Here is a 27,479-nt window from a genome sequence, read left to right as displayed (position 1 = left end):
CCAGTTATTAGGTTTAGGGGGCAAACACTTTTTCACACAGGGCCATGTAGCTTTGGATTTTTTTCTTCCTCATTAATAAAACCCTTCATTTAAAAACTGCATTTTGTGTTTACTTGTGTTATCTTTGACTAATGTTTAAATTTGTTTGATGATCTGAAACATTTAAGTGCGGAAAACATGCAAAAAAGTAGGAAATCAGGAAGGGGGCAAACACTTTTTCACACCACTGTATCTGGCACACAATTTTGTATACATTTCTGTTTGAGTATGAAAGGCACGACGATGCGGTGGCTTGGCTGCTTCTTCAGTTGGAGGTTATCAGCCAACTCATCCTTTATATTTTTCATTTATTCTTTCGAGTAGGATTAAAGTCACAAAGCACTTCACATCTTAGTATTAGTGTACTCTTAGTAATGTAGTTGTAATGTCTGTGCTGTGTTTAGTTAGGTTACATCATTTCAGTGAGGTTACGTTAACTGTTGTAAGATATGACAATTTGAAAAAAACAAAAACAAACAGCTCATAGAAAGACTGCATGCTCTTACTTTGACATGCGGAGATGACGTCATAAGCTGGGTGATCACGTGCTATCTGAAGATGGCCGAGTGATACGAGTGCATTTTCATTCGGACCAGCGGAAAGTTTGTTTCAAAACTCTGTGTGTGTAAAAAGCAGATCCACACACGTAGAACTGAGATCCACAAATGTTTTTTCGATTCACAAATAAAAACTGAGTTCACAAATGCCTGTTCGAAAGCTGTAAATGTTAGGAAGATATTCACAAATGCTTTTCATTTATTTGCAAATTAATTTAATGTATTCACAGATATTTTTTTATTTGTGGAATGTGTTTGTGTATTTGCAGATCCGTTTTATACTTGCAAAATATTTTTAGTTCAGAGTTTATTAAGGATAAACCCCTTGAGATGCATCATCTCGTTTTCAAGGGGGTCCAATACAACAACGAAAAACAGATGGAATTACAAAACAATACATGAAACATTTCACAAATAAGCGCCCAAAACAGGCCAGTTACAACAAAGACAGGACAATACAAGGATAACACCCAACAAGTAAAACAAGTCACAATAGCGCATTGGAGAAATAAGTGCACAGATAACTATAATAGAATAGCTTGGTTCCAGACCATAGACCCCGCCCACTCAACTGAGTAGGCTTGCATCTCTGGTCTGGCATACTGCAATGACTTTGCGATTTATCTTGTCCAAAAGATGGAAGGACCAATGAACGCTGGGGGTGGGGGTGGGTCTAGCGATTAGCCAATCAGCGCCACGCTGATGTCAAGCTGTGTGCCGGTGGGTAACTGGTGAGGATAGCAACAATGGCGAACGCTACAGATCCTACAGACCACATTAACGATGCTATTTTGGTATTTCGCCACTACTCGCGTTAATGGAGGACCAAATTAAGGAAGCTGCTAAACTGGATTTAACGCCGATGCAGCTGGGCGTGCACGACGACGGAGACATTTTAAACGGGCAATGCTCGCTTATTTTCAGCACCCCCGAGGCATGGATACTAATGACGTCACATTCTGGGTGAGTCGTTGATCTCTACTGATTGGTTAGGGAAAAATCAAATTCCCTCCCCCTTGTAAATCGCCTTCAATGGAGGCGATGTCAGACGAAGGTTCTGGGAGCTTCAGTCTGACACTCAGGCTAATAATAGAATAGCCTAAGAAAAGAGAAAGAGAGAGAAAAAAAAGCAAAATAAGTGGAATGCCATTACATTTCCAAGATAATGAATCGTAAAACGTAAAACAGAGATTATTAAAAAAAAAAATATATATATNGTAAAACAGAGATTATTAAAAAAAAAATATATATATATATATATATATATATATATACATCACCTGAAGCATGTGCAGTTCAACTTAAAATAAGAAAAAATAAGACAAACTGTTTTTGAACATGTAAAAGGATGTCAGGGAACAAATGAGTGGTGGTAATTTATTCCAGTGTGNAGTAGCCTAAGAAAAGAGAAAAAGAAAAGAAGAAAAAAAAAAAAAGCAAAGTGAGTGGAATGCCATTACATTTCCAAGATAATGAATCGTAAAACGTAAAACAGAGATTATTCAAAAAAAATAAATAAATAAATAAATAATGTACATCACCTGAAGCACGTGCAGTTCAACTTAAAATAAGAAGACAAACTGCTTTTGAACATGTGAGAGGATGTCAGGGAACGAATATGTGGTGGTAATTTATTCCAGTGTGATGGGGCCATAAATCTAAAAGCTCTCTTTCCAATTAATTTATGAACAGAAGGTACAGTGAAATAGGATTGTGCTGAAAGTCTAAGTTGATATCTTGATGAATACTGGTCTAGATATTGTTTTAGATAATGAGGATAGTCAAAATGTATGCATTTAAAAATCAGTTGAAGCCAGTGAATATGTCTTCTTGTTTCAAGTGATGACCAGTTAAGTGAACTATACATGGAACAGTGATGAGTGGTGAAGGGACAACCAAGAACAAATCTACAAAGCTTATTATAGGCTGTATTAAGAGGCAGGAGATTAGTCTTGGAGGCATTCATGTACACAACATCAGCATAATCAAAAAAAGGAAGAATGAGTTGAGAGGCCAGTTTCTTTCGGGTGTTGAGGGTGAAACACTTCCTAGAACGATACAGAACACTAATTCCATAATTCACTTTATGAAGAACAGAATCAATATGTATTTTGAATGATAACTCGCAATCCAGCCACAGACCTAGGTATTTAAATTTATCAACTCTATGCAGAGATGAGCCATCTTTACATATTATGTTTAAATTGTTGGATTTTACTTTAATGTTCTGGTTTGTGCCAAAAACCATAGTAAAAGATTTGGCTTTATTTAATAATAATTTATTAGATAGGAGCCAGTCCTGTACAGTATTGAAGTCAGATTGAAGAGCTGTATGAATTTGTGGAAGGTTGGGTTTGGAGCTATAGATGACTGTGTCGTCTGCATATAATTGAACAGAGGAGTAGGAGCAGATTGCCAGAAGATCGTTAATAAAAATGGAAAATAGAAGTAGACCCAGGGTCGAACCTTGGGGGACACCTCTTTGCTGAACATAAAATTCTGATTTATGACCTTGAAGAACAACACACTGCATTCTATTGTGAAGGTAAGAGTTAAACCATAATAATGCATTTTTGGATAACTCCACAGCATACAACTTGTCAAGAAGTAAATAATGATCAACAAAATCAAAAGCTTTTGTAAGATCGAGAAAGACGGCACCTGTGAGATTACCGGCATCACAAGCAGAGAACACATCGTTGGTAAATTTCAATAGAGCAGTAGAAGTTGAATGATTGGGTCTAAAACCAGATTGAAAAGGGGATAGGATATTATTAGTCTTAAGATGTTGGAATAACTGGTTAAAAATGATTTTCTCAAAGACTTTGACAGTAGAGCAGATGATGGATATGGGTCTATAGTTATTTGGATCGAGATTGTCGCCGCCTTTAAAGGGAGGAGTGACACATGCCTGCTTCCAGATAGCTGGTACCTCACAGGTAGATAAGGACAGATTGAAAAGGTCAGCCAGTGGGAACATAAGCACCTGAGAAGCAAGTTTAATATATCTGGCTTCAATCCCATCAAGACCAACGCGGAAAGAGTTCATTATGACAGTGGTTGTAATGAGATTCATCAGGAATATGACCAGAGAGAACAGAGGAGAAATGCCAAGTGAAGACCTGGGCAATAGCGCAAGAGTCATGGATAAAGTGTTACCATCTCTAATTTGATTTATATGATGTTTATTATTTGTATTAAAATTGTTTTAATATTGCTCCAAAACCTTTTAGGGTCTTTGAAATTATTAGAGATAGAGTTCCTATAATAATCAGATTTTGCATTGCGGGTTAAGGTCTTGGAGAGATTTCTTAATTGCCTATAGGCCTCCCAATCTCACTTTTGTGAGTTTACAAATCTTTTTTGTATTTGTGGAAGATGTTTTATATTTACAGATTACACATTTACACAGAGATTGTCGATCTGTTCACACACATAATTGAATGTGTGTGTAAGAACACACAGTGTAGTATGGCGGGAAAAAAGTCATAGTACAGTATGCCAGAAAAATGTCATTGTATAGTGTGCCGAAAATGTCAAAGTGCATCATGCTAAGAAAGAAATGACATAGTATAGTACATACCTGTGGATATTCTCATTTATCCAGGTCATAGTTATCTCTTCCCTGTCCGCACATTTTGGACAGGGAAGACAGATGGTTTGAAAGAGGTGTAAAAGAAGCCATCTATGTGAAATTGGAAAAAACATCTCTCAACAGATGAGGAGGTCTGCGACACCACCTATCCCCCACCTATAATGCTGTCCTTTCATCCTTGCCCAGCAGACTTAACAGCTTAACCTCTAAAAACAATGGTCGTCCACAATTGGCCTCGTGACTCTAACGAGTACAACGACCACCGTTGCAGCAGGAGTTTCGACGGCCGTCGTTGACACACCATTGGAGCACTAACGAACCAGTGACATCATTGGCTTTGTGAAGACCTGTTTTTTAGTTCCAGCCTAGTCAGACAAGCATGAACTGATGAAGCCTCTTGGATAAGAGGTGAAACATCTTCTAAGTCGTTCGATTTAATTGCCTTGAGTATAATACATAAAAAAATGTCATAGTGTAGTATGAAAATCATAAAATAATATGTAAGAAAAAAGTCAAAGTATATGGCAAAAAAATCTTAGTATGCCAAAAATGTTTAAGTACAACATGCTAAAAACAAAAGTCATAGTACAGTATGCCAAAAAAATCAGTGTAGTATGCCCAAAAATGACATAGTACAGGATGCCAAAAAATGTGATAGTGTAGTAAGTAAAGCAAAGTTTTGTGAAAGCAAAACAAAATCAAAAACACAGTATTCACCAAAATGACACCATTTATCAGCCAGAAACTATAAAAACAGAAATCATTGTTAGATTTTGAAATTTCCGACTGTAATTGGACGCATCACGTGTGACAAATGCTTCTGTAAAAACATTTAAATAAATAAATGTGAGCTTGAAATAGTGATATTGAATAAACTGTTTGTACAAACTGTTAATTAAACTGAGGCTTTTTTTCAACTCCAGCTTTCTGTCTTCAACTTTTAACTTTCAGACATCAAAAGCTAAGTCATAAAAATCTATTATATGGTGGAGGGAGGTTGGTGGATTTTCCCCCAGTAATGCAGGGAGGCTCGAGGAAAAATATTTGGAGCTTCAGGGAGGGTAAAAGTTTATTTGTTTAGCACAAGTTTAGTACAAGTACAAAACTGTGCAAGGTGGGAACGAAGCCTCTGCAGGCTTGTACAGAGTTCCACACCTGCCCATATCGCTCGGGGCTCACCCACCCTTGCACCCAGTCACCCCTTCCTCTGATAAATAAAGAACAGTCCCTAAAGTTATATAGATCCCCCATTCAACTTTTCTATTCAAGCAACTTGAAAAGAACTCATTACTTCCTGGCCGGAAATCTTCTTCCTTAGCAACAGTAACTAAGAGGGGCGGGGCTTATAACAGGAAGGCTCCTTACGACTCAGCCCAGGACATCAGAGTCCATGAGAGAGGAGGAGCAGTAGGAGCAGTAGAGGAGCGGAATGGAGGAGGACAAGCAGAACCCGGCGCACCGGAGCAACAAGGTCCCCAGAAGACAAGCAGCAGGCTCGTCCTCTGATAGCAACGATGTTGAGGTGAGTGTTGATGACGTCATGGATAAAAAGGGCTTGACAGCAGCCACACTAAAGACACGAGGAAGAGTCTCGAGGCTCCGTGGATCATCCGCTCATTCTCTGGTTCCACATCACATCTGGAGAAAGGAAATGTAACAAAGCAAAAAGGTTTTTATGTCTCCGTGTTTCCTGTTTTCATCTTTAACTCACTCAGAGTAAAGAAACACTTGGGACGGTCTGTGTTGCAGGGTATTTTCCCGCGCAGTGCGTCGCGTGTTCTCGCGAGAGCTCGCAGAACAAACAATAGGCTCGTTGGAGATTTAAAGAAAATGAACAGCAGCAAGGATGAAATTAAAATGTAAGAGACTTAAACATGACTTCATACAGGTCTTTAAGGGACTGATTATTTTTAGATCATATCTTAATGGACGATAAATAATTCTTCCGTTCATTTTTAAAGCAAAATATGGAGACTTTACAGTTTTTCCATTTGCAATGGTGTATATGATATTTACCCATGATAAAAAATAAACGCTCAATAGTTTCGGGTTCTCTTGAACAAAATACACATAAGGATTTACTTGAAAATGAAATCTTTGTGGTAAAGTTTCAGCAGCTGGATAAACATTGTTTACAATGTAAACAATACTAAACTGAATGTCTTTTACTTTTGGTGAAATTGGCCATTTAAGATAATGGAAACATTTGTTAATTAAAATGTTCCCGTTATGGATTATTCTTACTTTTGAAAATCAGAAAACAATTTGCATTTCAAAACATTACCAATGACTTTGTTATTACATTTCTTATCACCAACATACACTTCACCAATCTTTATTTCAGGCAACTTAATAACCACGTGAATATGTAAGAGTGCTTTGTGTCATGTGTTTCAAAGGAAGCGGAATGGCTTTACAAATTGGACTGAACTCTCTGACTGAGGATTTTAAATGAAACTTTTTTACAAAGGAATCACATTGAATAAAGATAAAAAAGAAATAGACATAATCTATAATGTAACTGTTTTCGATATGTCTTTAACTTGCTTTTAATGCAGGAATGAAATATGTTGCCCTTAGAACATAACCATACCAACTTATTGGGCTTTAAATTTTGTCTTATGAAGTATTATCAGTTTAAATTCTCATCAAATATACTTGTAATGAAACCATGTATATTTTGACAAAGTGCTTGAATATTACCTTGCTGAAAATATCAGTTATGGGTCAATTCTGTGTCCCTCAATGAGTGCGTCGCCTTCTTTGAGAAAGGCTCTTTTCCCATTTCTTCTGGCTTCTTGCACCTTGGGCCACAGCTTAGCCGGGGCTTCACGATCCTCCTTTGAAAAGTCCTCCTTGAACTGAATGTTCATCTCTTTGCGGACTCTGGCCTCTCTTGATTTTTTCCATATCTCATCTTGAATAGTTGGTATTGCAAACTGTATGATTATTGGTCTGGGCATTTTGTTGGTAGTGGCGTCATTCTTCTTTCCCAAGCGATGTACTGTGTCCACTGTCTCACCAAGTTTATCCATTGACAGTGGATTCACCCGGGTAAGGATTCCAATCACCAAATCTCTTGTGTTTTCTTCTTCTTTTTCAGGAAGACCTATTAGCCTGAGGTCCCATCTTCTTTTGTATCTGGCATGCTCCAAACACGCCTGTCTCAAGGAGATGGTTTCCTTTTTCAGGCACATTATTTCTTCTTTCATTTTACCGATTTAATCTTTATTTTCTTTTATGGCTTGAGTATTGGCTTCCACGCGACTTTCAAAGACTTTGAGTCGTTCATCTTGATCATCAAATCTCCTTTTGTATTTCTTTTTTTTGGGATTGGGACTGGGTAATAGTTGGGGTGCACCGGTACAGGTAACCCACGGTAGGGTCCGTACCTCGGTTTTTGTGTCACAGTTCCGGTCCCGTTTCTGTTTTGTGCATAAAGAGAACAATGTTCTCCCCAAAATTATCTCTTTATTTTGCTTGTCAGCAAAAACTGCATTTCGCAGTAAACAAATTCCAGTATCACTTGACATGCTGCTGTGTTGCTTATTCAAGTGCTTATTTGTTATTTACGTGACAACGCCTGAACGCAACACAGGCTCCGCTCCATAGACAGTGTATTTAGTAGGGGTTCTGGCCGGGCTCGGTTATAACTGTTGGTCAGGAAAATGCGGCCCAGGCCGCGCTCTTGTGTGTTGGTCTGTGTGTGCACATCGGGGTCGAACTCCGCCTTGCGGAACGGCAGCGCTGGTTATCCGCTGCGTGCTCCGCAGTACGTCAATACCCACCAGCGGTGCAGCTCCGCCGGAAGACATCTCGGTGCACCGCCATGATTAATTTCTCCTTGTCCATGGTGTCAACAGGGTGATATGACGTCTGAAAACCTCTGACCTGTTGACCTCAGGCCTGCCTCTGCCCATTATGTAGTTTTCAAGGTGCAGTGCAGGGAAATCTGATCCGCCGTGAACACTTGTATTTTATTTTGAAAAAAAAAACAGGTGTTTTATTTTGTTTATGTGCACGACTTCCTGCCCCGCACGATCTGCTCTGTGCTCAATTGCTGTGTTGTGCTCTGGCGTCCAGCAAAAATAGAAGTCCAGCGTATCTGTTGCGGAGGGCTCCGGAGTGCCAGAGCTGTGATGGAGCCGGAACGCAGCACAGCCACAGTCTGGTGAAATCTGCTCCGCTCAGCTGTCTGCTGCTGCTGCGAGAGATCAAATTCCATTGGGGACGGGGAAAAGTGCGAGGGAGTCAGCAGTCATTCAGTTTGTTGCCCTAGTAACTTCTTGGTGTCCTTCTGCTTCTCTATTCTTCTTGTGTAACCTTGTGTGTATTGGTGGTTAATACAGCATTACCGCCACCTAGTGGATTGGAAGCGCATTGCACCTATAATGGGCTTTTATTGGGAAAAATAGCTCGAATGCGACCCCCAGTGGTAAAATTAGGTATATAATTCGATATATCGGTTCGGTTAGATATTTGGCTTTAAATCAAACAGGTTGGAAAATTTTCAAACCGGCACAAGCCTAGTGTGTGCTCTTGCAGACTTTTTGCAAAATCTTCCTCCATCGTGTCGATGTCTTCATCATCACAGGCCTCCTTGAGAGCTAACGGGTTGTAGTCGTGGTCTGGAAGTCCGGTACCCACTCAGCTAGCAGCCCGGTTAGCATTAGCCATCTCCTTCACATTTGGAGGAGCAATTAAGGCGTTTATCTCAGCAAGCCCAAACCTTGTAAATTTTGGTGTGAATATCTACACATTGGGAGGTTTTTTGTGGAAGTTAACGGTTTTTCAGGACGTAGTCTGACATTGTTTACCGGAGCCTGCAAAGTGATACTGTTTACGCCGCTATCTCGGATCTCCCTTCAAAAATCCCTTTTGTATGACGGACGAGCAAGTCAGGACACAAATCTAACCAGCATGAATTGTGCTGATCACTACTGATCGAATCTGTGCAGGCCTGACTCATCTCCAATGAACCTGAGCTGTTGAAAGTAGCCGAGAGTCGAAATTTAAACCACGCTATTACAATATGGAGATGGCAGTACAGGGTGATTAGCATGATTTAATTTTAACACTGGCAGGGACACATATGTAGTGTGTGTGTGTGTGTGTGTGTGTGTCTCTGTGTGTCTCTGTGTGTCCGTCCTCCCCCAGGATATTCTGAGCATCAAACATTTTTTTTTACTGCATTTTGAAGTGCACCAGTTTATGGTGGAAATGTCTTTATGTAAAGAAAAACAGATGTGTCATATGGTGACGTAGGCGGCAATTTGGCCATGTGTGCTGTAAAGTTGCAGCGATGTACCGGTTTCAAGGTGTACTGTGATATGGAAGTTGACAGTTATCATAGCGTGTACGTTTGTTTATCTGAGATATTGAGGAAACTAGGGATGCACCGATAGGTATTTTTCTTAACCGAAACTGATAACTGATGAATTCACACTTTTGTATTTTAAAAGAAGTGTATAACTTGTTGTTAATGTTCACCTGAGGGTCAGAAAGGCTGATTTAATATTCCACAGCTCTGACTGAACCAAATCAAACTGACTTCATTTGACACATTTTAATCAGTATTAAATGTAACGTTAACGTTAAGACAGAGGATGATGATGATGATGATGATGATGATGATGATGAAGCCCAGTGTTACTGTGTAAGTCTGGTCTGATTTATGACAAATGGTTTGTGTGGGTTATGAAAAGTAACTGATAAATATTTAAAGAAAATGAGAAAAGACTTTGGTGTAACGGTTAGCCTGTACAGTCATGGGGGAGACATGAGCACAAGTCAGGAATCTCAGGTCCAACCCAAAACCACTAAACCACTAAATTATGGAGAGAAGTATCAGTGAGAGTCGCATTGTTTAGATTAGTTTAGTTTATTTAGTTTATAAAAAGGACAGCGTGCACATACATTAGTTGTTTACAAAACAAAAAGATGTTTGCACCAGATTTAGCTAAAGGCTAATTTCCATTTGTAGTCCTCTAACATAAAACATGAAACAACAAAATACACAATCCACAATTAACACAAAAGGAGCACACAACATCAGATACAGACACATCATTTACATATATAGTGTCACGTGACATGCACATGTATGCCCTTCACGCTGCATGGCACATAATGCTATACGGCATATGATACCACACAATATGCACAGCATACCACACCGTGTCATACATACATACATACATACATACATACATACATACATACATACACAGTCTAAAGAATTATTCCTAATGTAAGGTGCAGGGCAAAATGCACCTAGTGTGCCCATATAAAGTGCTGTTTAGCCTATTATAAATATTCAGTGTTGCCTACATAAAGTGCCAATGCAATGCCTATGAAATTTCTTATTTTTCTGTGCTGATGAAGAGTATTAAGTATACAATGAGGTAAAATGCACCTATTGTGCTTATAAAAAGTGCTGTTTAGCCTATTATAAATATAAATAAAAATTAAGTTTTCAGTGAAGAGACAATATTGACATCTTACAGTTTCATTTTAAGTACCAACTATGGTAGTTCAGAGTTGCAGAGAAGAATCAAATACCAGCAATGGTAATTAAGAGTTACAGAAGAGTTGTAATAAAGCAGGACCGAGGTAACAGTGAAAAGTAGTAACATTCTAAATATATACAGAGTGAAAGAACAAAAAACAAACAACACTGGCAGGAAATCAGACAGTACCACCTAGTGTTGGCAACACTGATTACTTAGGAGCCATTTTTTTGTGACAAGGCAGAAGCTTTTATGATTTGCATTAATTTTCATGTCACTGGGAAGCCTGTTCCATTCTCTGATGGCCTTGACAGAAAAGGAGGATTGACCAAAAGCAGAGTTTCTTTGTGGAACCTTGCAGTCCTCTCTCGATGCAGATCTTAATGCCCTTGTTCTCTGCTCAGAACAGGCTATCACATATTTTTTCAATGGAGGGGGGGCAACATTGTGAATTATTTTATGAATTTTTTCAATGGAGGGGGGGCAACATTGTGAATTATTTTATGAATTAAACGAATATATGAGGAGGTAGATTATCAAAACTTAATAGGTTGTATTTGGAAAGAATGTTGCAGTGGTGGTACTGTCTTGGTTTCCAATCCAGTATTTTTAGGGCCTGTCCATACAGGGATTTGATCGGCTTTAATGTGGTTTGGTTGGCCTGCGTCCAGCATGGCAGACAATAACTCATGTAAGGAAGGATCATCGCATTCAGGTACATTTTGGTAGCTTCAGTTGTTAGAGAGCTCCTAATATAATGTGATGGAAATTGAGGATGTTACGTTTCAAAACATGAGCCATTTTTTTTAATGTGCTCAGATTTGAGTCAAGAGTAACTCCTAGGTATTTAACTTCATCAGCATTTTTTATCATTTGTCCTCTCACAAATACATTGGGATACACACTTTTCTTACTTTGTTTATTAAAATACATGCTCAGTCTTTTCAGTATTCAACGTAAGGCAAGATTGATCAAGCCATTCCGCTACTCTGTCCATAGCCTCAGATAATTTGGCAGCAACTTCAGCATGATTTTTTCCATGGGTAAGTAAGACTGTGTCATCCGCGTACATTATTGTTTCTACTTTGTCACAGACTGTGGGGAGGTCACTATGTAAATAGGAAAAAAAAGAGGGCCGAGAATCGATCCTTGAGGCACCCCCATACTACATGGTTGGATGTCTGATAATTTGTTTTTGATTTTAACACACTGAGAGCGATCCGCCAGGTAAGACTGCAGCCATTTAAATATGTTATCTGAGAGCTTATATTTGGCTAGTTTGGAGAGGAGAACAGAATGACTTACAGTATCAAATGCCTTACGTAGGTCCAGAAAGACAGCTCCTACTACCCCACCTTTGTCAAGCCTATCCCTGATGACCTCAAGGAAGTAACAGCAGGCCGTTTCAGTAGAATGATTTGCACGGAAACCGAATTGCATGGAATGCAGTAATTTTTCTTTATCAATATGAGACTTCAATTGTTCTGCAACCACTTTTTCAAGCAATTTGGAGATGGTGGGGAGTATACTAATAGGTCTGTAATTTGGAGCATCCTGTAGGTCACCTGATTTAAAAACTGGAGTTACGATGGCTGACTTAAGGGCTGATGGAAAAACAAACTTATCCAATGAGAGATTAGTGATATGCATAAGAGGTGGGGCTAATATGTCTTTATGTTTTTTAAGAAAGGCTGCATCAAGTCCCCAGATGTCTTTAGCTTTGGAGTTTGACATCGAGGCAAGAATTTTGGTAACACATGATTCATTTACACGAGAAAAATACAGTACCGGGTCTTCCGTCGTTTGTACTCTAGGTACTGTACATGATGTATTTTTTAGAAAAGATCTACCCAACTCAGTCACAGAGGTAATAAAATAGGTATTAAAAATATTTGCCACCTCATGGCTATCGCTAACTGTACTGTGAGCAGCCATTCTAAGCTCTAGGGTGCTGTTTTTTTTCTGTTCCCTACCAGATAGTTTGTCAATGCAGTTCCAGATTATCTTGCTATTTCCCTTGGCTTGTTGAATGATATTTAAAAAGAAATTTGCTTTGGCCTTTCTGAACTGTCTGGTCACTTTGTTTCTGAGGCTTTTAAAAGCTAGTCGATCGGTTTCTAGTCCAGATTTCAAGGATTTTTTTAGAGCCATATCCCTGTTTTTTATGAACCATGGCAGAGGCTGTCTTCGTTTACGCTTAAAAAAATTTGTTTGAGTGAATTTGAGCAGGAGCTCTGAGAGAATAGCTTGTAACTCCTTACATGCCAGCTCACAATTTACACTTTCAGTCACTCTGTCCCATTTTATTGATTTTAATTCATTTTCTAAGCGATCCAGATCCTTTTTGTGGATAAATGATGTTGGTGTATCCTCTCTTATTCCATTATCTGCTCTATATCTTAGCTTATTTAACCATCGTGACACTAAAGTCAGATTGTGATCGGATATACCTGTGATCAGATTATAGCTTTTAAAGACGCGATCAGGACTATTAGTGAAAATTAAGTCCCGTAATGTCTTGGAAGACTTTGTGATTCTTGTAGAATAGTCTGAGTCAACTGGTACTTGTCTGCCAGGACCTTTTAGTTTTTTACGTCTGGATTTATCAAGCCAATCAAGGTTAAAGTCTCCCATTAGGATGAGTTCTTTGTTGTGACAGGTTTTGAGAATTTCCACCAAGTTGTTAAAAAATATATCCTTCTCTTTGGGTGGTCTATATAGAACTATAATGTTAAAACTCATTTCAGAGGAGAGCATGATTTTAACACCAACACATTGATAAGTAGTATTGGTATCAATTCCTATCAAAAAGTCAAAACCTAAATAAAAACAATTCTGTAAGTTATTTATAATAACATTTGTTGGTGGTAATGCATTAGTCAGACATTGTGGGTTATGTTTGGCAGACATGCTTTAAATGTTATTTATGGTTTTAGTTGGCTCGCTGCACCGTGACAACTCATGAACTCTTTTTCTGTTTGTTGCTATAGGAACAGAGAGGAAGAGAGGAACTTATACGTCACCACCGTGACAAATCCTTCACAACATCTGGATCTTTAAAAATTCATCAAAGAGTTCAAACTGGAGAGAAACCATACAGCTGCGACCAATGTGAGAAAACATTTTTGCGCTGCAGTGCCCTCAAAGCCCATCAACGCATTCACATTGAAGGGGAACTGTCCAGTTTTTTCCAAAGTGGGAAGGATTTCACAGAGTCAGGGACCTCAAAAAAACAAGACATTGACACAGCAGAGAAACTGTTTAGCTGTGATCAATGTGAGAAAGCTTTCACCACTTTACGTAGCTTAAAAAGTCACCACTGTGTTCACACTGCAGAGAAGTCGCACTGCTGTGACCAATGTGGGAAAACGTGTTCACAACGCACGTCCCTTGAAACTCACCAAAGAAGTCACACAGGAGAGAAACCATACAGCTGTGATCAATGTGGCAAAGCTTTCAAATGGTTAAGTAACTTTCGAGCCGATCAACGCTGTCACACAGGAGAGAAACCATACAGCTGTGATCAATGTGGCAAAGCCTTTGCAAAGCCATGGACCTTAAAAACCCACCAACGTATTCACACAGGAGAGAAACTGTACAGCTGTGATCAATGTGGCAAAGCCTTTGCAAAGCCATGGACCTTAAAAACACACCAACGTATTCACACAGGAGAGAAACTGTACAGCTGTGATCAATGTGGCAAAGCCTTTGCACAGTCAGGGGCCTTAAAAGTCCACCAACGTATTCACACAGGAGAGAAACCGTACAGCTGTGATCAATGTGGCCAAGCCTTTGCAAAGCTAGGGACCTTAAAAACCCACCAACGTATTCACACAGGAGAGAAACCGTACAGCTGTGATCAATGTGACAAATCCTTTGCACAGTCAGGAGTCTTAAAAAGCCACCAACGTATTCACACAGGAGAGAAACCGTACAGCTGTGATCAATGTGACAAATCCTTTGCACAGTCAGGGGTCTTAAAAAGCCACCAACGTATTCACACAGGAGAGAAACCATACTGGTGTGACCAATGTGGAAGATTATTTGCCCGGTGCAGTCAATTGAGAGCCCACCAATGCCGGCATGCAGGAGAGAACCCGTACAGCTGTGACTAGTGTGAGAAAGCTTTTATCGAATGGTATGACCTAAAAATCCACCAATGTGTTCACACCAGAGATAACCCGTCCTGATGTGACCAATGTTGGTAGAGACATTAAAGCCCACAAATGTGTTTACCCTGCATTGTTTTGGACATTTTCAGGGCCAGGCAAACATCTTCGTACTGCTTCCTCCCCATGCCCTGATAGCTGTGTTGATATCTTACTTTTGTCATTGATTATTTTTATCTGTTTTTTATTTCAACTGTAACCCTATGTTGCACCACCAGATTCCTCCCTGTAGGACTCCCATGTGTGAGAGCTGATGTAGAGGCAGATAATGTATTGTTCTATATTAAATGTAAAAATAATGTCAGTTGCAAAAGGTCTTAGAAACAGTTGACCAGATGTCAGATTTCGCAATAGGAAGGACTCCTTATAAGAAGTTGTTTTTGAATACCGTCAAGTTGTTGTACTTTGGAGTTACTGGGAAGGACTCCTTTTAAGGAGTTGTTGTTGTAATGTTGAGTAATTCTTGTTCAATCACAACCAACCTTCTACAACCAACAGAAATATGTCAACTACACATTTGAAGTTCTTAAGCAATTAGGTCAGCAACTGCATGACACCAGTGCCATGGCGTGGTAGAATAGGCAAGCTTCAAATTGGATTTTAGCAGAAATAGGGGGAGTATGTAAAATGTTCGGGACGCTCTGTTGTACGTTTATTTCGAATAACACTTGGCGTGATGGAACATTTTCTGTTGCTATGAGTAAGCTCGAAGCCTTAAAATCTGAAATGACTGAAAATGCTGGTAAGAGTGGAAGAGTCAAGTGGGATGGGTGAGAGGAAATTTTTGGAAAATGGGGAGCCGTTTTGGCTAAAACAGGGATAATTGTACTGATAGTACTAATTCTGTTTTCCTTACTGACATGTTGCATCGTGCCTATCCTGAAGAAATGGTGTGAGAGAGCGATGGACAAGAAGCTGAACCTTGTAACGGGCATACAAGGAGCACAAATGCTAAGTATGCTAACCCCTGAACAATTGGTGCGCAGAGTCCTTCTGGCGCAGGGGGGGAGGAAATACCAGATTTATTCTCAATTCCTGATTACATAGACAAATTCAAATGACAAGGAGGAACTGTGAGAGAGAGAGATGAACAATGGCTGATACTCTCTCCTGGAAGAGAGGACGGGGAATATATACACCACAACCACATACAAGATATCACATAAACAAGAGACTGTGAACAGCATACTCCACCGCTCTGACACCATTTTCTGTATTCATTTTTTATTTTTTCTGTATTCATCTTTGTGTTTTGATTTTACAAGAGGGAAATGTACTCTGATTTCAACTTAGCAAGTTATGCATATTATCCAAAATGATTTCTGTGATTCCATTATAATCTAATAAGTAAGTTGCATTTTATCTGGTGTATTTGATCCATGTGTTGAAAATTCATCTGTTAGGCCGCCTAACGGGAGGGGGCTGATGGGGGACTTTTCCTGGATTCAACAGCCGCCAGGTTTTTCGTAGAGATGTACCGAGACCACTTTACCTTAGGTATCTGCCGATACCGAGTACCGATCCGATCCCAGTGTGTAATGTCTCAACTCCTAAACCTCTATGTAAAATATTAAGAAATAAATACACAATAGTAGAATGAATGCCATAAAACTTTTTTATTATTATGATTTTAAAGGCGACAGTACAATGCTTTTTAAACTCCTGTAGCGTGCGTATGCGAAATGACACAAGGCATTACGTGGTAGAGGATTGGTCATAGGCTGTACTCGCCGACACCCGATACCGCATTTTAGGCAGTATCGGAGGCATTTCCGATACTGGTATCGGTATCGGTACAACTCTAGTTTTTCACCTCCATCAGTTGAAGTGTTGACAGATGCTAAAAATATGTTTCAGTGTTTCATGTAATGTCATATACTCATGCCAAGTTCGTATATCAACTTATCATATTCAAGTTTAAGAGTTTCACACAAGACCATATATTCATGTTAGTAAGGAACACTGGTTGTATCCACATTGCCATATGTCCTACTCATACTTATACAAACATAGGCGTTCATTTACCATACATTATCTCTGCGAATAATTTATGATAAAATCATAAAGAGGAGGGTCTATGTAGAGGCAGATAATGTATTGTTCTATATCAAATGTGAAAATAATGTCAGTTGCAAAAGGTCTTAGAAACAGTTGACCGGATGTCAGTTTTCGCAATAGGAAGGACTCCTTATAAGAAGTTGTTTTTGAATACTGTTGAGTTGTTGTACTTTGGAGTTACTAGGAAGGACTCCTTTTAGGAGTTGTTTTTGTAATGTTGAGTAATTCTTGTACGATCATTTCCAGGAAATCAATCTGGGCAGAACGGTTAGGTCCCAGACCCAGGCACGTCTGCACATGGACGCATACACACACATAGACACACACCCAGACACGAAAGCACATGGACGCACGCCCACACATAGACACACATACACACACCCAGACACGTACGCACATGGACGCACATGCACACAAAAGAACAGACGCTCACTCACTCAGATAGTATAAAGGTTTTTGGAAGTTGCATGAGCAGGGCTGTTTCTGCTGTGTCTGCTGTTTTCTACGACCTGTATTGTTGAGTTGTACTTTGCAATTAAAGCAATCCCGCTGGCTGTAACTTTTCTCCGTGGTTCTCCGAGTCTCTCATCTTTCATTCATTCATTTTTATTTTTACAGGAAAAGATTAAAAGTAACATAATATAGATCAGTCACAATTGATCAGGCCTGACTCAGTTAAAACTGGTTTACAGCAGGTTCCGGTTCTGCAGCACATAAAGACAGAAACGTATGACAAAAACAGTGACATCTAACAAACACATAAAAGCAAACAGTAACATGAACATATAGAGAGGCATGGACTTGAATGAAGTATGCACAAATTATGGGTTAAGTCAGTGGTTGCAGGTGTATCCTTTCATCAGGCAGTGTTTGTATGCCTGTTTAAAATGTAAAACAGAGGTTATTGCTCTAATATGAAATGGGATCTCATTCAAGAGTTTGGTATATGCGTGAAAAAATGATCTCTGACCATAGCTATTTTTATAGGCTGGTGCTGGGATATGTTCTTGGGAGACTGATCTAGTGATGCGTGAATAGCCTGATTATTTGTGTAGTTCTGAAAGGTCAAGGCATTCAAATTTCAAAGTGCAGTACAATGGTGAGTCCAGAGGGGAAATTTGCCATGGATCTTATAAATTCTATTGTACAGTCTGGCTATTGGTTCAGTAATTTCTTTTGTGGTGAGGGACTAGATTGGGAGACAGTAAGGCAAGGCAAGGCAAGGCAATTTTATTTATATAGTACCATTCATACACAAGGCAATTCAATGTGCTTTACAAGAGAAATACGTTAAGATAAAATATTAAAGGAACAATAGATCATTAAAAACAAAAGCTAAAAGCAAGAAAAACAGTGCAGAAAATGCATTTAAAAAGCAAACATAAGCAAAAGCAACAGCAGACAAATATAAAAACAATAGCTACAGATTATCCTAACAATAAGTTACATAACTAGTTCACTGGTAAGCTGCAGTAAATAGTAATGTTTTAAGCCCTGATTTAAATGAGCTGACAGTAGGATATTGTTGAGAGAATGACTGCATGTAGATAGGTGTTGGAGATAACGTTGGTAAGGTATGGTCTGATCTTGGTATATATATGTTCAGTTTCTGGTTGAGTTTCTTTGTTAAATAATGAACATGATTACGGTAAGTGAGATTGAATCGAGAGATACTCCAAGATATTTCTAGGTTTCTGTGATGGATAGGTTTTGATTAGCAAAGTGGATTGGGTCTGAGATGAATATTGATCTCTTGGGCGAGTGGAAGTACATACTTTCCGTTTTCTTGACATTGATAGTTAAGTGGTTAGCATTCAACCAGTCATGTAGGATACCAAGATCAGAGCAGAGTTTAAAGTTTACAATATTAGGCTCAGTGTCAGAGAGAAAAATGACAGTGTCATCGGCATATAGCGGACAATTGGAGTATCTGCACACATCGGGAAGATCATTGATGTACAATAGAAAGAGTAAGGGACCCAAGATGCTACCCTGTGGAACACCCATATCACATATTAAAGGGGAAGATGTTATATGACCGATTCTGACCACCTGAGACCTGTTTGATAAGTATGATGAGAGCATCATTACCACAGAAGAAGAAACTTGAAATTAACTAAGTTTGTTGAGAGAAGCACGTATTTGTTCGCTGAAAAGTAATAATGCGGACCTGGTTGATCGGGAGGAACGGAAACCATGTTGGGAGTCACTAAGGAGGTTATTACTTTCAAGATGGTTGCTTAATTGATTGTAGAGAATTTTTTCCAATAATTTAGATAATACTGGGAGAATTGATATTGGTCTGTAGTTTGAAACTAAGGTCGAATCTTCAGATTTGAAAATGGGGGTGATTTTCAAGCCAGCAGGAAAAACAGAAAGCCTGATACAGAGATTCATCAGATGATCTAAAAGGGGCATGAAACTGTCAGCATGAATCTTTAAAAAATGCATATTCAAACCATAAATATCACGGGCATGAGAATTTTTCAAAGAATTAAATGTCTCAGACAGCTCTGTTTGTGTAATCTCATAGAAGGGAAAGTGATGAGAAACAGGAGAAAAAAACGACGGGGGACAAAAAGAGGTATCAAATTTTGATGCTAATTCTCTAACAGATGAGCCAAAATAATTATTGAAAGCACTTGCAATCTTTTCAGATTCAGTGATAAGAGTTCCATGTAGAGAAATCTGAATATTGACATTCTTTTTTTTGTCATTTTCCCCAGTAATGACTTAAAGTCAAGATTGTATCTTGTATGCAGTAGTGAATTTTTTATGTACTGACTCCACTGTGACATAGAACTGAGACAGGATTTGTTCTGGGTTTTCAAAGGACAATTCATTGCTCCAATCAATATTACTTATTTCAGCATTAAACAGAGGTAGTTTTGAATTTGGTATTTTTGAGAAAGATCGAGAAGTATGGGTTCTCTGGAGTTTTACAGTTTTTCTTATGGCATAGATTAGTGAGTGGTCTGATATCGCTTTATGAATTACTCCAGACAATGTATATTTAGATGGTTGATTTGTAAAAATGAGATCAAGGACTGAACTGCGTGTATTGCCAAATCTAGTGGGACCTTTAATTAATTGAGAGAGACCAAATTTTGTTGCAACAGCTTTCAGAGATTTTGATGAGCTGTCACTCCAGTCCATGTTAACGTCACCCAGAATGACAAGTTCCTTCGTTTTTGCTGATTTAATAACATTGGTGAGCTTCGATAAATAGGAGCTTGTATTGGCATTTGGAGGCTTATAGGTGACAATAATTGTAATTGCGTGTTGACATGTAAAATTTAAAACCAGTTGCAATGTCTCAGTTTCAGTGTCAATTTTTGTTATAGAATGTGCATATTTCTGATTCACATAAACGGCAACCCCACCACCAGTTTTGTCAGGGCAGTCTCTTCGATATAGTTGATAATTTTCTATTGAGAGAAAAGAATCAGGAATAGTAGGGGTTAACCATGATTCAGAAATTGACATTATATGTGCCTTTGATTGCATAAGCATGATCTTAATTTCATCTATTTTGGGGGCAAGGCTTCGAGTGTTTAGATGGCAAACTTTAAAACCTTGAATTCTGCCAATTTGAATGAGAGTAGATGATTTTTTTCCAGGATGAATCAATCTTTTTTGCGGTTTAGCTGCTTTAACTTTAACCTTAACATTAGGAATAGGGATAGGAATATTAGGAATATCAGGTAGGAGGGTTGATATCAGATGTGACCGACAGGGGGAACTGGTGGAGGGAAGAGTCCTCTGTGATGTTTCTGTGGGCGGAGAAGAAGATTCCAGGGGTGGGGGGGGGGGGGGGGGGATGTGGACAGTCAGCACGTGGAGANTGACCGACAGGGGGAACTGGTGGAGGGAAGAGTCCTCTGTGATGTTTCTGTGGGCGGAGAAGAAGATTCCAGGGGTGGTGGGGGGGGGGGGGGGATGTGAACAGTCAGTCACGTGGAGAAGACTGTACACTATGTTGAATTTCTTAGCCGCTAGCATTTGGCTACCCATCCTGTTTGGGTAAAGTCCGTCAGCCTTTAAGAGGGAGGAACGGTTCCAAAAGAGATTAAAATTGTCAATAAAACCTATATTGTGAGTTCTGCATGCGGACTGAAGCCAGGTGTGCAAGCTGAGGATTCTTGTAAAACAACCCACGCCCCGGTTCAGAGTGGGAATGGGGTTAGAGATAAAAACTGACTTTCCAGTAGTGCTTAAAAGGTTAAGAAGGTCGTTAAAATCCTTCTTGGTCAGTTCAAACAGCTTCCGAGCTGCATCATTTGTCCCCACGTGGACAATCACTCACCGTGTAGAGGATGGGAGTGAGCGGAGCAGCCCCAGGAGTTTATCCAAAATGATAGGGACCGTGGCTCCAGGAAAGCAATGAGTGGCAGCGTTAAAGAAATGGACGTTTCTGATAACGGAATCACCGACAATTAATGTAGTTGGAGAAAAGAGGGGACGAGGACCTGACCAGAGCTGGAGAGTGCACATTCAGCCTCCGTGCTGCGTGCTGACGCCGTCGGCTGGGGATGGTGCATCTGAGCCGGTGAGCACGGTGGTGGAGGAACAACAGGAGACCCAGAAGGACTCCCCGTTGGTGCAGGGCAAGGAAGGCTTCCAGATCGTCTGAGTACGGCCTCCTTCAGGATCCTGCAACGGAAAGCAGAGGTCAGTTGCCGGGATGAAGGTCGCTGATCAGACCCCGCAGTGGGACGATGAGCCACCCGGCACGGAGCCAAGGTCACTTCGTGGGATGCAGGATGTTGTTCTGCCACCCTGGAGGAGCGGGGAACTCTGCTAGCCATCAGTGGGAGGGAGGCCATGGTGTCGGTGGTCGCCGTCCCTCTGCGACTGGTGAGCCCACAGGATGGTGACTCCATGTTGATCTTTGGGACTGTGCCCCACCGAGCCCCATGAGTCAAATCCATGTAGATATATATAGGCTGATTGACCAAATAAGCATTTGAAAACTGATATTGATGCCTCTTACCATGGCTGTGATCAAAGTATTTGCATCAGCCTGAGACCTCTATCACAGACAGGCTCTGCGGTCTCAGACGCTGACTCAACATGCTGAATGAAATGTTTAGTGACTTGACTGATTTTTGGTCCCGTGTGCAGCTTCCCTCTCTAGCCTGCCTCCAGAAGGGGGCTCTGTTTCTGTTGTCATGGCAAGGTGCTCCAGGTCTGATCCATCAGGGTCTGTTGACTCACTGTTAGTCTGGCCCCTCCCCTTGGACCACTTTGGTGGTTTAGAACTGGCTTGTTGGGATTCACAGGACCACAGATGTTTTGTCACTTGGTAAAATCTACACTGGACATTTAAAGGCTTTTCCTCTGCATGCTCTTTGTCTTCAGTCAAAGAGAGCTATCTGACAACCATCTCCAGGATGTCTCACCTCACACCTCAGTGAGACACAAGTCTCACAACTTGATTAGACAGGAATTTTACAGTGACATGTGACTCTGTGATGTCACAGGCATCTGTAGAAGGTCTGCTCCCTTCAAACAAATCCCTCTCTTACTCCAGAGCTGCTGAACAGCTCACACCGCTCTTTCTCGGGAACTGCGGAGCAGCCCGCATCTCTTTCTGGGTGGGCCTGGACCAGCCCAGACACTCAGGCCCTTGCTCCTTGCCCTGAACCATCAAAGGTGGGGTAATTGATCACAGACTCTCTAACCTGAACCAGAAAGTTAGAGGTGCAAGCACAAGGTTTGCAACAAGCTTTCCAGCAACAATAGGCCCATTTCCACTGAAGAAGTTCCTGGTACTATTTGGGGGGCAGGAACTACTACAGGAACGTCCTCTCGCTTGGCCCTCTCAACCGCCGTGTCTCCACTGAGAGAGCAGAGTAGGAGGAAGGTTCCTGTAAAGTTACTGGGCTCTGGATGTGACGTAATCGTTGCGCGACCATTTTGACCGGGGCGACATAGTGGCGTAGGGACGCCGTTAGCTATTAGCCCTTAGAAGTGTCTGTAATACTCAGTAACTCAATAAACGGTCCGTGAAATTTTTTTTTTCCCAGCGGATGTCTTAGTTACAACAGATTGAGCTAACTGGAGTAGTTTCATGTCGTATCCGACAACGGGAGGCTTTTAACAGATGACGTCCTGATGTTAGCTTTGCTGCTGCTGTTAGCTGTCCCTGTCAGCTGCAGCCACTGATGCTTTCTAGACATCGTGATTTCCCAAAACTGAATAAATACCACACATAGCAACACAAAACTGCTTTGCTAGCTCAATCATGTTGTAACTAAGATATCCGCTGGAAAAAATATTTTTTCACGGACCGTTTATTGAGTTACTGAAGCTATGAACGAGCTAACCCTCGTCTGCTGAGTTTTAAAAATGACGGCTATTTTGCCGCTTTCTGTTGATGTCACATCCCGTCTTGAGTATATCCAATCAGCACCAAGTAATCCCCAAGCCCCAGACAGGAGTTTTTCGGGGCCGCTCTGAGTACCTACTCCGAGGCAGGGACTTGTTTAGCCCCTGTAAAAGTTCCGGAACTCTGTCCTTCGGGGGTGGTTCCTGCGGTGGAGACACGTACCAACGGCCCCGGCCCTGTAAAATTACCCCTAAGTTCCTGCGGTGGAAACGGGCCTAAGGAACTAAGTGAGTTAGCACCCAGCATCTAACTCTGCAAGGACCCTGAGCGACCGGCTTCCTCGGATCAGAACCTTTGGAACAAGGACACAACAAAGACTGCAGCTGAAACCATCTTCCCAGCCTTCTTCTGCCGGCTAACAAAGCAGCACACCACCAAGTGACTCTTTCTCCCATCCATTCAAGGATCGGTAATGTAACAACTGGGCATAGCTTAATCACAGCTTTACAGGCTGAGCAAGACTGTTTAACTTAGTTTATGTGATTTAATGCTGTCATTGAGTTATTGTTGTGATTATTGCAGTTAGGTCATTGATTAGTTGGCTTTGCCAAAGCTAAGTATTTAGTTTGTTAATACTGTTCACAAACAGATTCTTGCACACAACTAAACAATCTCTGCATTGATCCAGACCGTTTGCAACACACGTCACATTGACATAGACTCATTAACAAATAGGCTTTCAACAGAGCTACACCCAAACAGGCATCTCAAAGTTCCCTTCTTTTCTTTTCCCTTGTCTTTGTCCTGACCACACGGTCAGGAGAAACACCTCCCCCAATCTGACGCCAGCTTTGATTCGGCCATCTTGTAGTTCTCTGTTGTCAGCCATTTTGTTTTGTAGGCAAAACGGCTCTTTGATCATCACACCCGCCTCTCACTCTCTCTCGCTAACGCACACACACACACCAAGGTTGTATATAGTTAGTTAGAATTTGTGTGTTTTGGTTTGCTTTGCTAATTTGTGAATAAATATAATTCTTTGGAATCATACCTGCTGTCTGTTTAATGTTGCACAAGAGTGAATGAATAGTCAACCTCTACTGCGTCAAGAACTCCGAAATCCTTCAGGTGTTACTGTTAATTCTGGTTGTTGTCATTAATTTAATTATTAATCAAACTCTAAATTAATAGTTTAGCGTAGTTTATGAAACTGATATCTTTAACTGGCTATCATTTTTCCCTTCACGGGAATGGTGCCCCACGAGGTGATCTAATGTTAATTAAGTCACATTATTTAACACAATTATTAAATATTTTTAAGAATGATCAATTATATCCAATAGCCAATTGACCCCAATATATTTAGTGCTGCCGTGTAGGACCTAAAATTATGATCCCAACAGTTGTATGTGTTGTGTATTTATGTGTTGTTGTTGTTTTTTTTTGTTTTTTTTTATATGGAAGCAGGCAATGTGCACAGCACTTAAGTCACAGACAAATTTCCCTTCGGGGACAATAAAGTATATCGTATGGTATCGTAAGAAGAGACAGTACAGCCTGTTATGTACTGTCAGAAATATGAAGATGAAAGAAAGCAACTGATCCAAAACCTGAAAAGATATTTTACAGAAGAACTCAGGGAATTAATCTGATTACTATTTATTATCTAAAAGAAATTATTATGACTGAGAAGACATGAGTTTTTTGTGTTTTTAAAAAATCTATTTAATTATTAGAGATTTCGGTCCACAATCCGCACCAGTAGGTGGCGGTAATGCAACATGACGTTGTTTGCCAACTGCCAATAAACCTCAAAGAAGAAGCAGCAGGAAAAAATTGAAGAAGAAGAAGAAGCGAGCCGAGATGCGGAGCAGGACATCAGAGTCCATGGCTGCGTCCGAAAGGCCCACTGGCATACTGCATACTACTACTACTACGTACTACCACTAGATACCACTCCTACCTACTAAACAAGTTGGGTCCATTCGGACATACTAAAAGATTGGTGGGAAAACACTCCATCCGCTGGCAGAGCAGAGGTACTGCACATGTGCGAATCACAGCTGGCTCAGGCTGGGGGAGGTGGTTGTCTGACCGAGCAGAAGTAGTGCACATGTGCAGTACCTCTGCTCTGCCAGCAGATGGAGTGCCTACGAAAGCACCCCATCTGCTGGCTTGGCTGAGGTACTGCACCAAAATCTGAACGCACCTGTGACTATTGAAATTGCCCAAAAATGAAGCTGGCTCACTCTTTACCCACCTGACTGTTCTCTGGGTCTGTCCCCTCTCACTCATGTAACATGTAACATGAGGTTTTACAGCTGTACACTTGTGATGTGACAGTAGTGTTTTTTCTGATGTCTGATTGTTGGCCTCATAAATGTCGCTAAATATTACAGCAGGGCTGTACAGTGCTACAGTCTTTATAGCTATGCCACTAGAAATGATCCCGTGCTAAGTGATATCTGTATCTACTGCACATGTGCTGGTGAGTTGTGAAAGGTTTGCAAGATATTACATCCAGGGTGTCTGCAGAGATTTAAAAAGTACTGAAAGTTGATGAATCAATTTAGTGAAAATTGAGGCCTTTAAGTTTAACATAGTCTAATATTCCTCTAATATTGCACAGTTGGTTTGGCATCCAGAGGTCACATGGTCAATAATAGCTTTATATGGAGACTAATAGCTTGATATGAGTTTTTTTACATTTAAAAAGTCCTCAAAACGTATAGGCTACATAAGATATATTTCAAAAAGAAGCGTTGTGGCATGTGAGGAATATTAGCCTCTATGTTAAACAGTTGGTTTGACATCATTCACTCAAATGGTTTTAGCATATAATAGATATTTACTTTTCTTTTGAATGTCAGACGAATGTGAATGTCCAATATCAAACTAACTTAATACCGGTATAAAACAGACCGCTTTGTTCATAATCATATTAGCAGAAATACATTTTTGACCAGTGAAAACTGTGTGTGTTGATAATTGTATATTTGTGCAACTTAAATCTTTCGCTTGTTGCACATAATGAAGGAGGCGTACAGACCTGTGCAGCCACAACAATGGGACATTATACATGAAATGGTTAAACAAATTATACATATATATATATATATATAATGTAACAAAGTGTGCCTGTAGTTACATCTGTATGATGTTTTGAATCTTGCCTGGCAGCGACCACGCTGCATTTAAATAGGAGACTGATGAGGGCGGTAACATGCCGTGCAACGTCTACAATGAAGAAGACGAAGAAGAAGCCCGCGGTGCATTTTGGGTAAGTAGTAGCCCTGCAGTATGCTCTGCCATCATACTACAATGTAGGCGTGTTTAGTAGGGGTGGTAGCATACTGCTCCTTCTTCATGGAGATTTTCCCGCGCGGTGCATTTCGTGATCTCGCGAGAGCTTGCAGAACGAACAACAGGCTTGTTTGCGATTATTTCTTTCTTTATTATGTAGTAACAGTGCTGAGGAATGACTGGTTACATGTAATTAAACTACAAAATAAATATATTTACCTTCTGAGAGAGTCAGTTATTAATTTACAGACTCTAACAGGGGCGTGTCCAGGATCTGAGGACACTGGGGGCTCAGCCTCTGTAGGGGGGCACTCTGGTTCCCTGTTTAGTGTGTGTCGTTTCGCCTGCTTTCCACATGACTTGTTAAGTGTGATGTTAAAAATATACTGTAGTTTTTAGTAAAGGTGCTTGATGCTTGAAATTGATGATGAACTGTTGATCAACGGAGCAGCAGCAAACACTGTTTAAAACTTAGCAAACCAGTTTGGATTTGGATTTATTTTGATAAGGCGCAGCTCCTAACAGAGTTTCGTGTTTGTTTGTTGTTGTTTTTTTCTGCGACTAAGTGACCAAAATATATAAATTAATAATTACATTAATATCGTAAACATGCGGGTGACTAGTTGACAAATGGACCTAATGGACAGTGGTGGAAACTAGAGACATACTTTTGCTGAAGTACTGAAGCTACTTAAGTACAGCGTCGAGGTACTTTTAATTTACCAGAGTATTTCTATTTTATGCTCCCGTGTACTTTTATTCCACTACATTTCAGAAGTAATACTGTACTTTTTACTGCATTATATTCATCTGACATCTTGAATCACTTCACAGATTCAGATTATGAAAACAACATATAAATCAACCAAAACATTATAGAATAGAATGGAATAGAATAGAATAGAATAGCCTTTATTG

The 27,479-nt window shown here is 40.2% G+C and overlaps 1 protein-coding gene and 1 pseudogene across 3 annotated transcripts in view; both read left to right on the top strand.

Moving 5' to 3' along the window:
- Positions 1-27,479, top strand: part of LOC126404356 (gastrula zinc finger protein XlCGF17.1-like) — a 124,222-nt pseudogene that overhangs the window by 48,000 nt on the left and 48,743 nt on the right.
- The window catches only part of LOC126404328 (zinc finger protein 239-like), a 59,149-nt gene that overhangs the window by 20,257 nt on the left and 11,413 nt on the right, over positions 1-27,479 (top strand). Inside the window, exon 2 of one of the 3 annotated variants that reach the window (XM_050067501.1) lies at positions 5,663-5,713. The exons of 1 other annotated variant lie outside the window; for it this stretch is intronic. In XM_050067501.1, coding sequence (XP_049923458.1) covers positions 5,663-5,713 — 51 coding nt within the window. Of the gene's footprint in view, positions 1-5,572; positions 5,714-27,479 lie in introns of those variants that run through there. One more of the 3 variants, XM_050067500.1, reaches the window with a different exon arrangement.

The sequence above is a fragment of the Epinephelus moara genome, chromosome 17 (assembly GCF_006386435.1).
Source record: "Epinephelus moara isolate mb chromosome 17, YSFRI_EMoa_1.0, whole genome shotgun sequence".
NCBI lineage: Eukaryota > Metazoa > Chordata > Actinopteri > Perciformes > Serranidae > Epinephelus > Epinephelus moara.
This window is presented reverse-complemented; position numbering and strand designations above follow the sequence as displayed.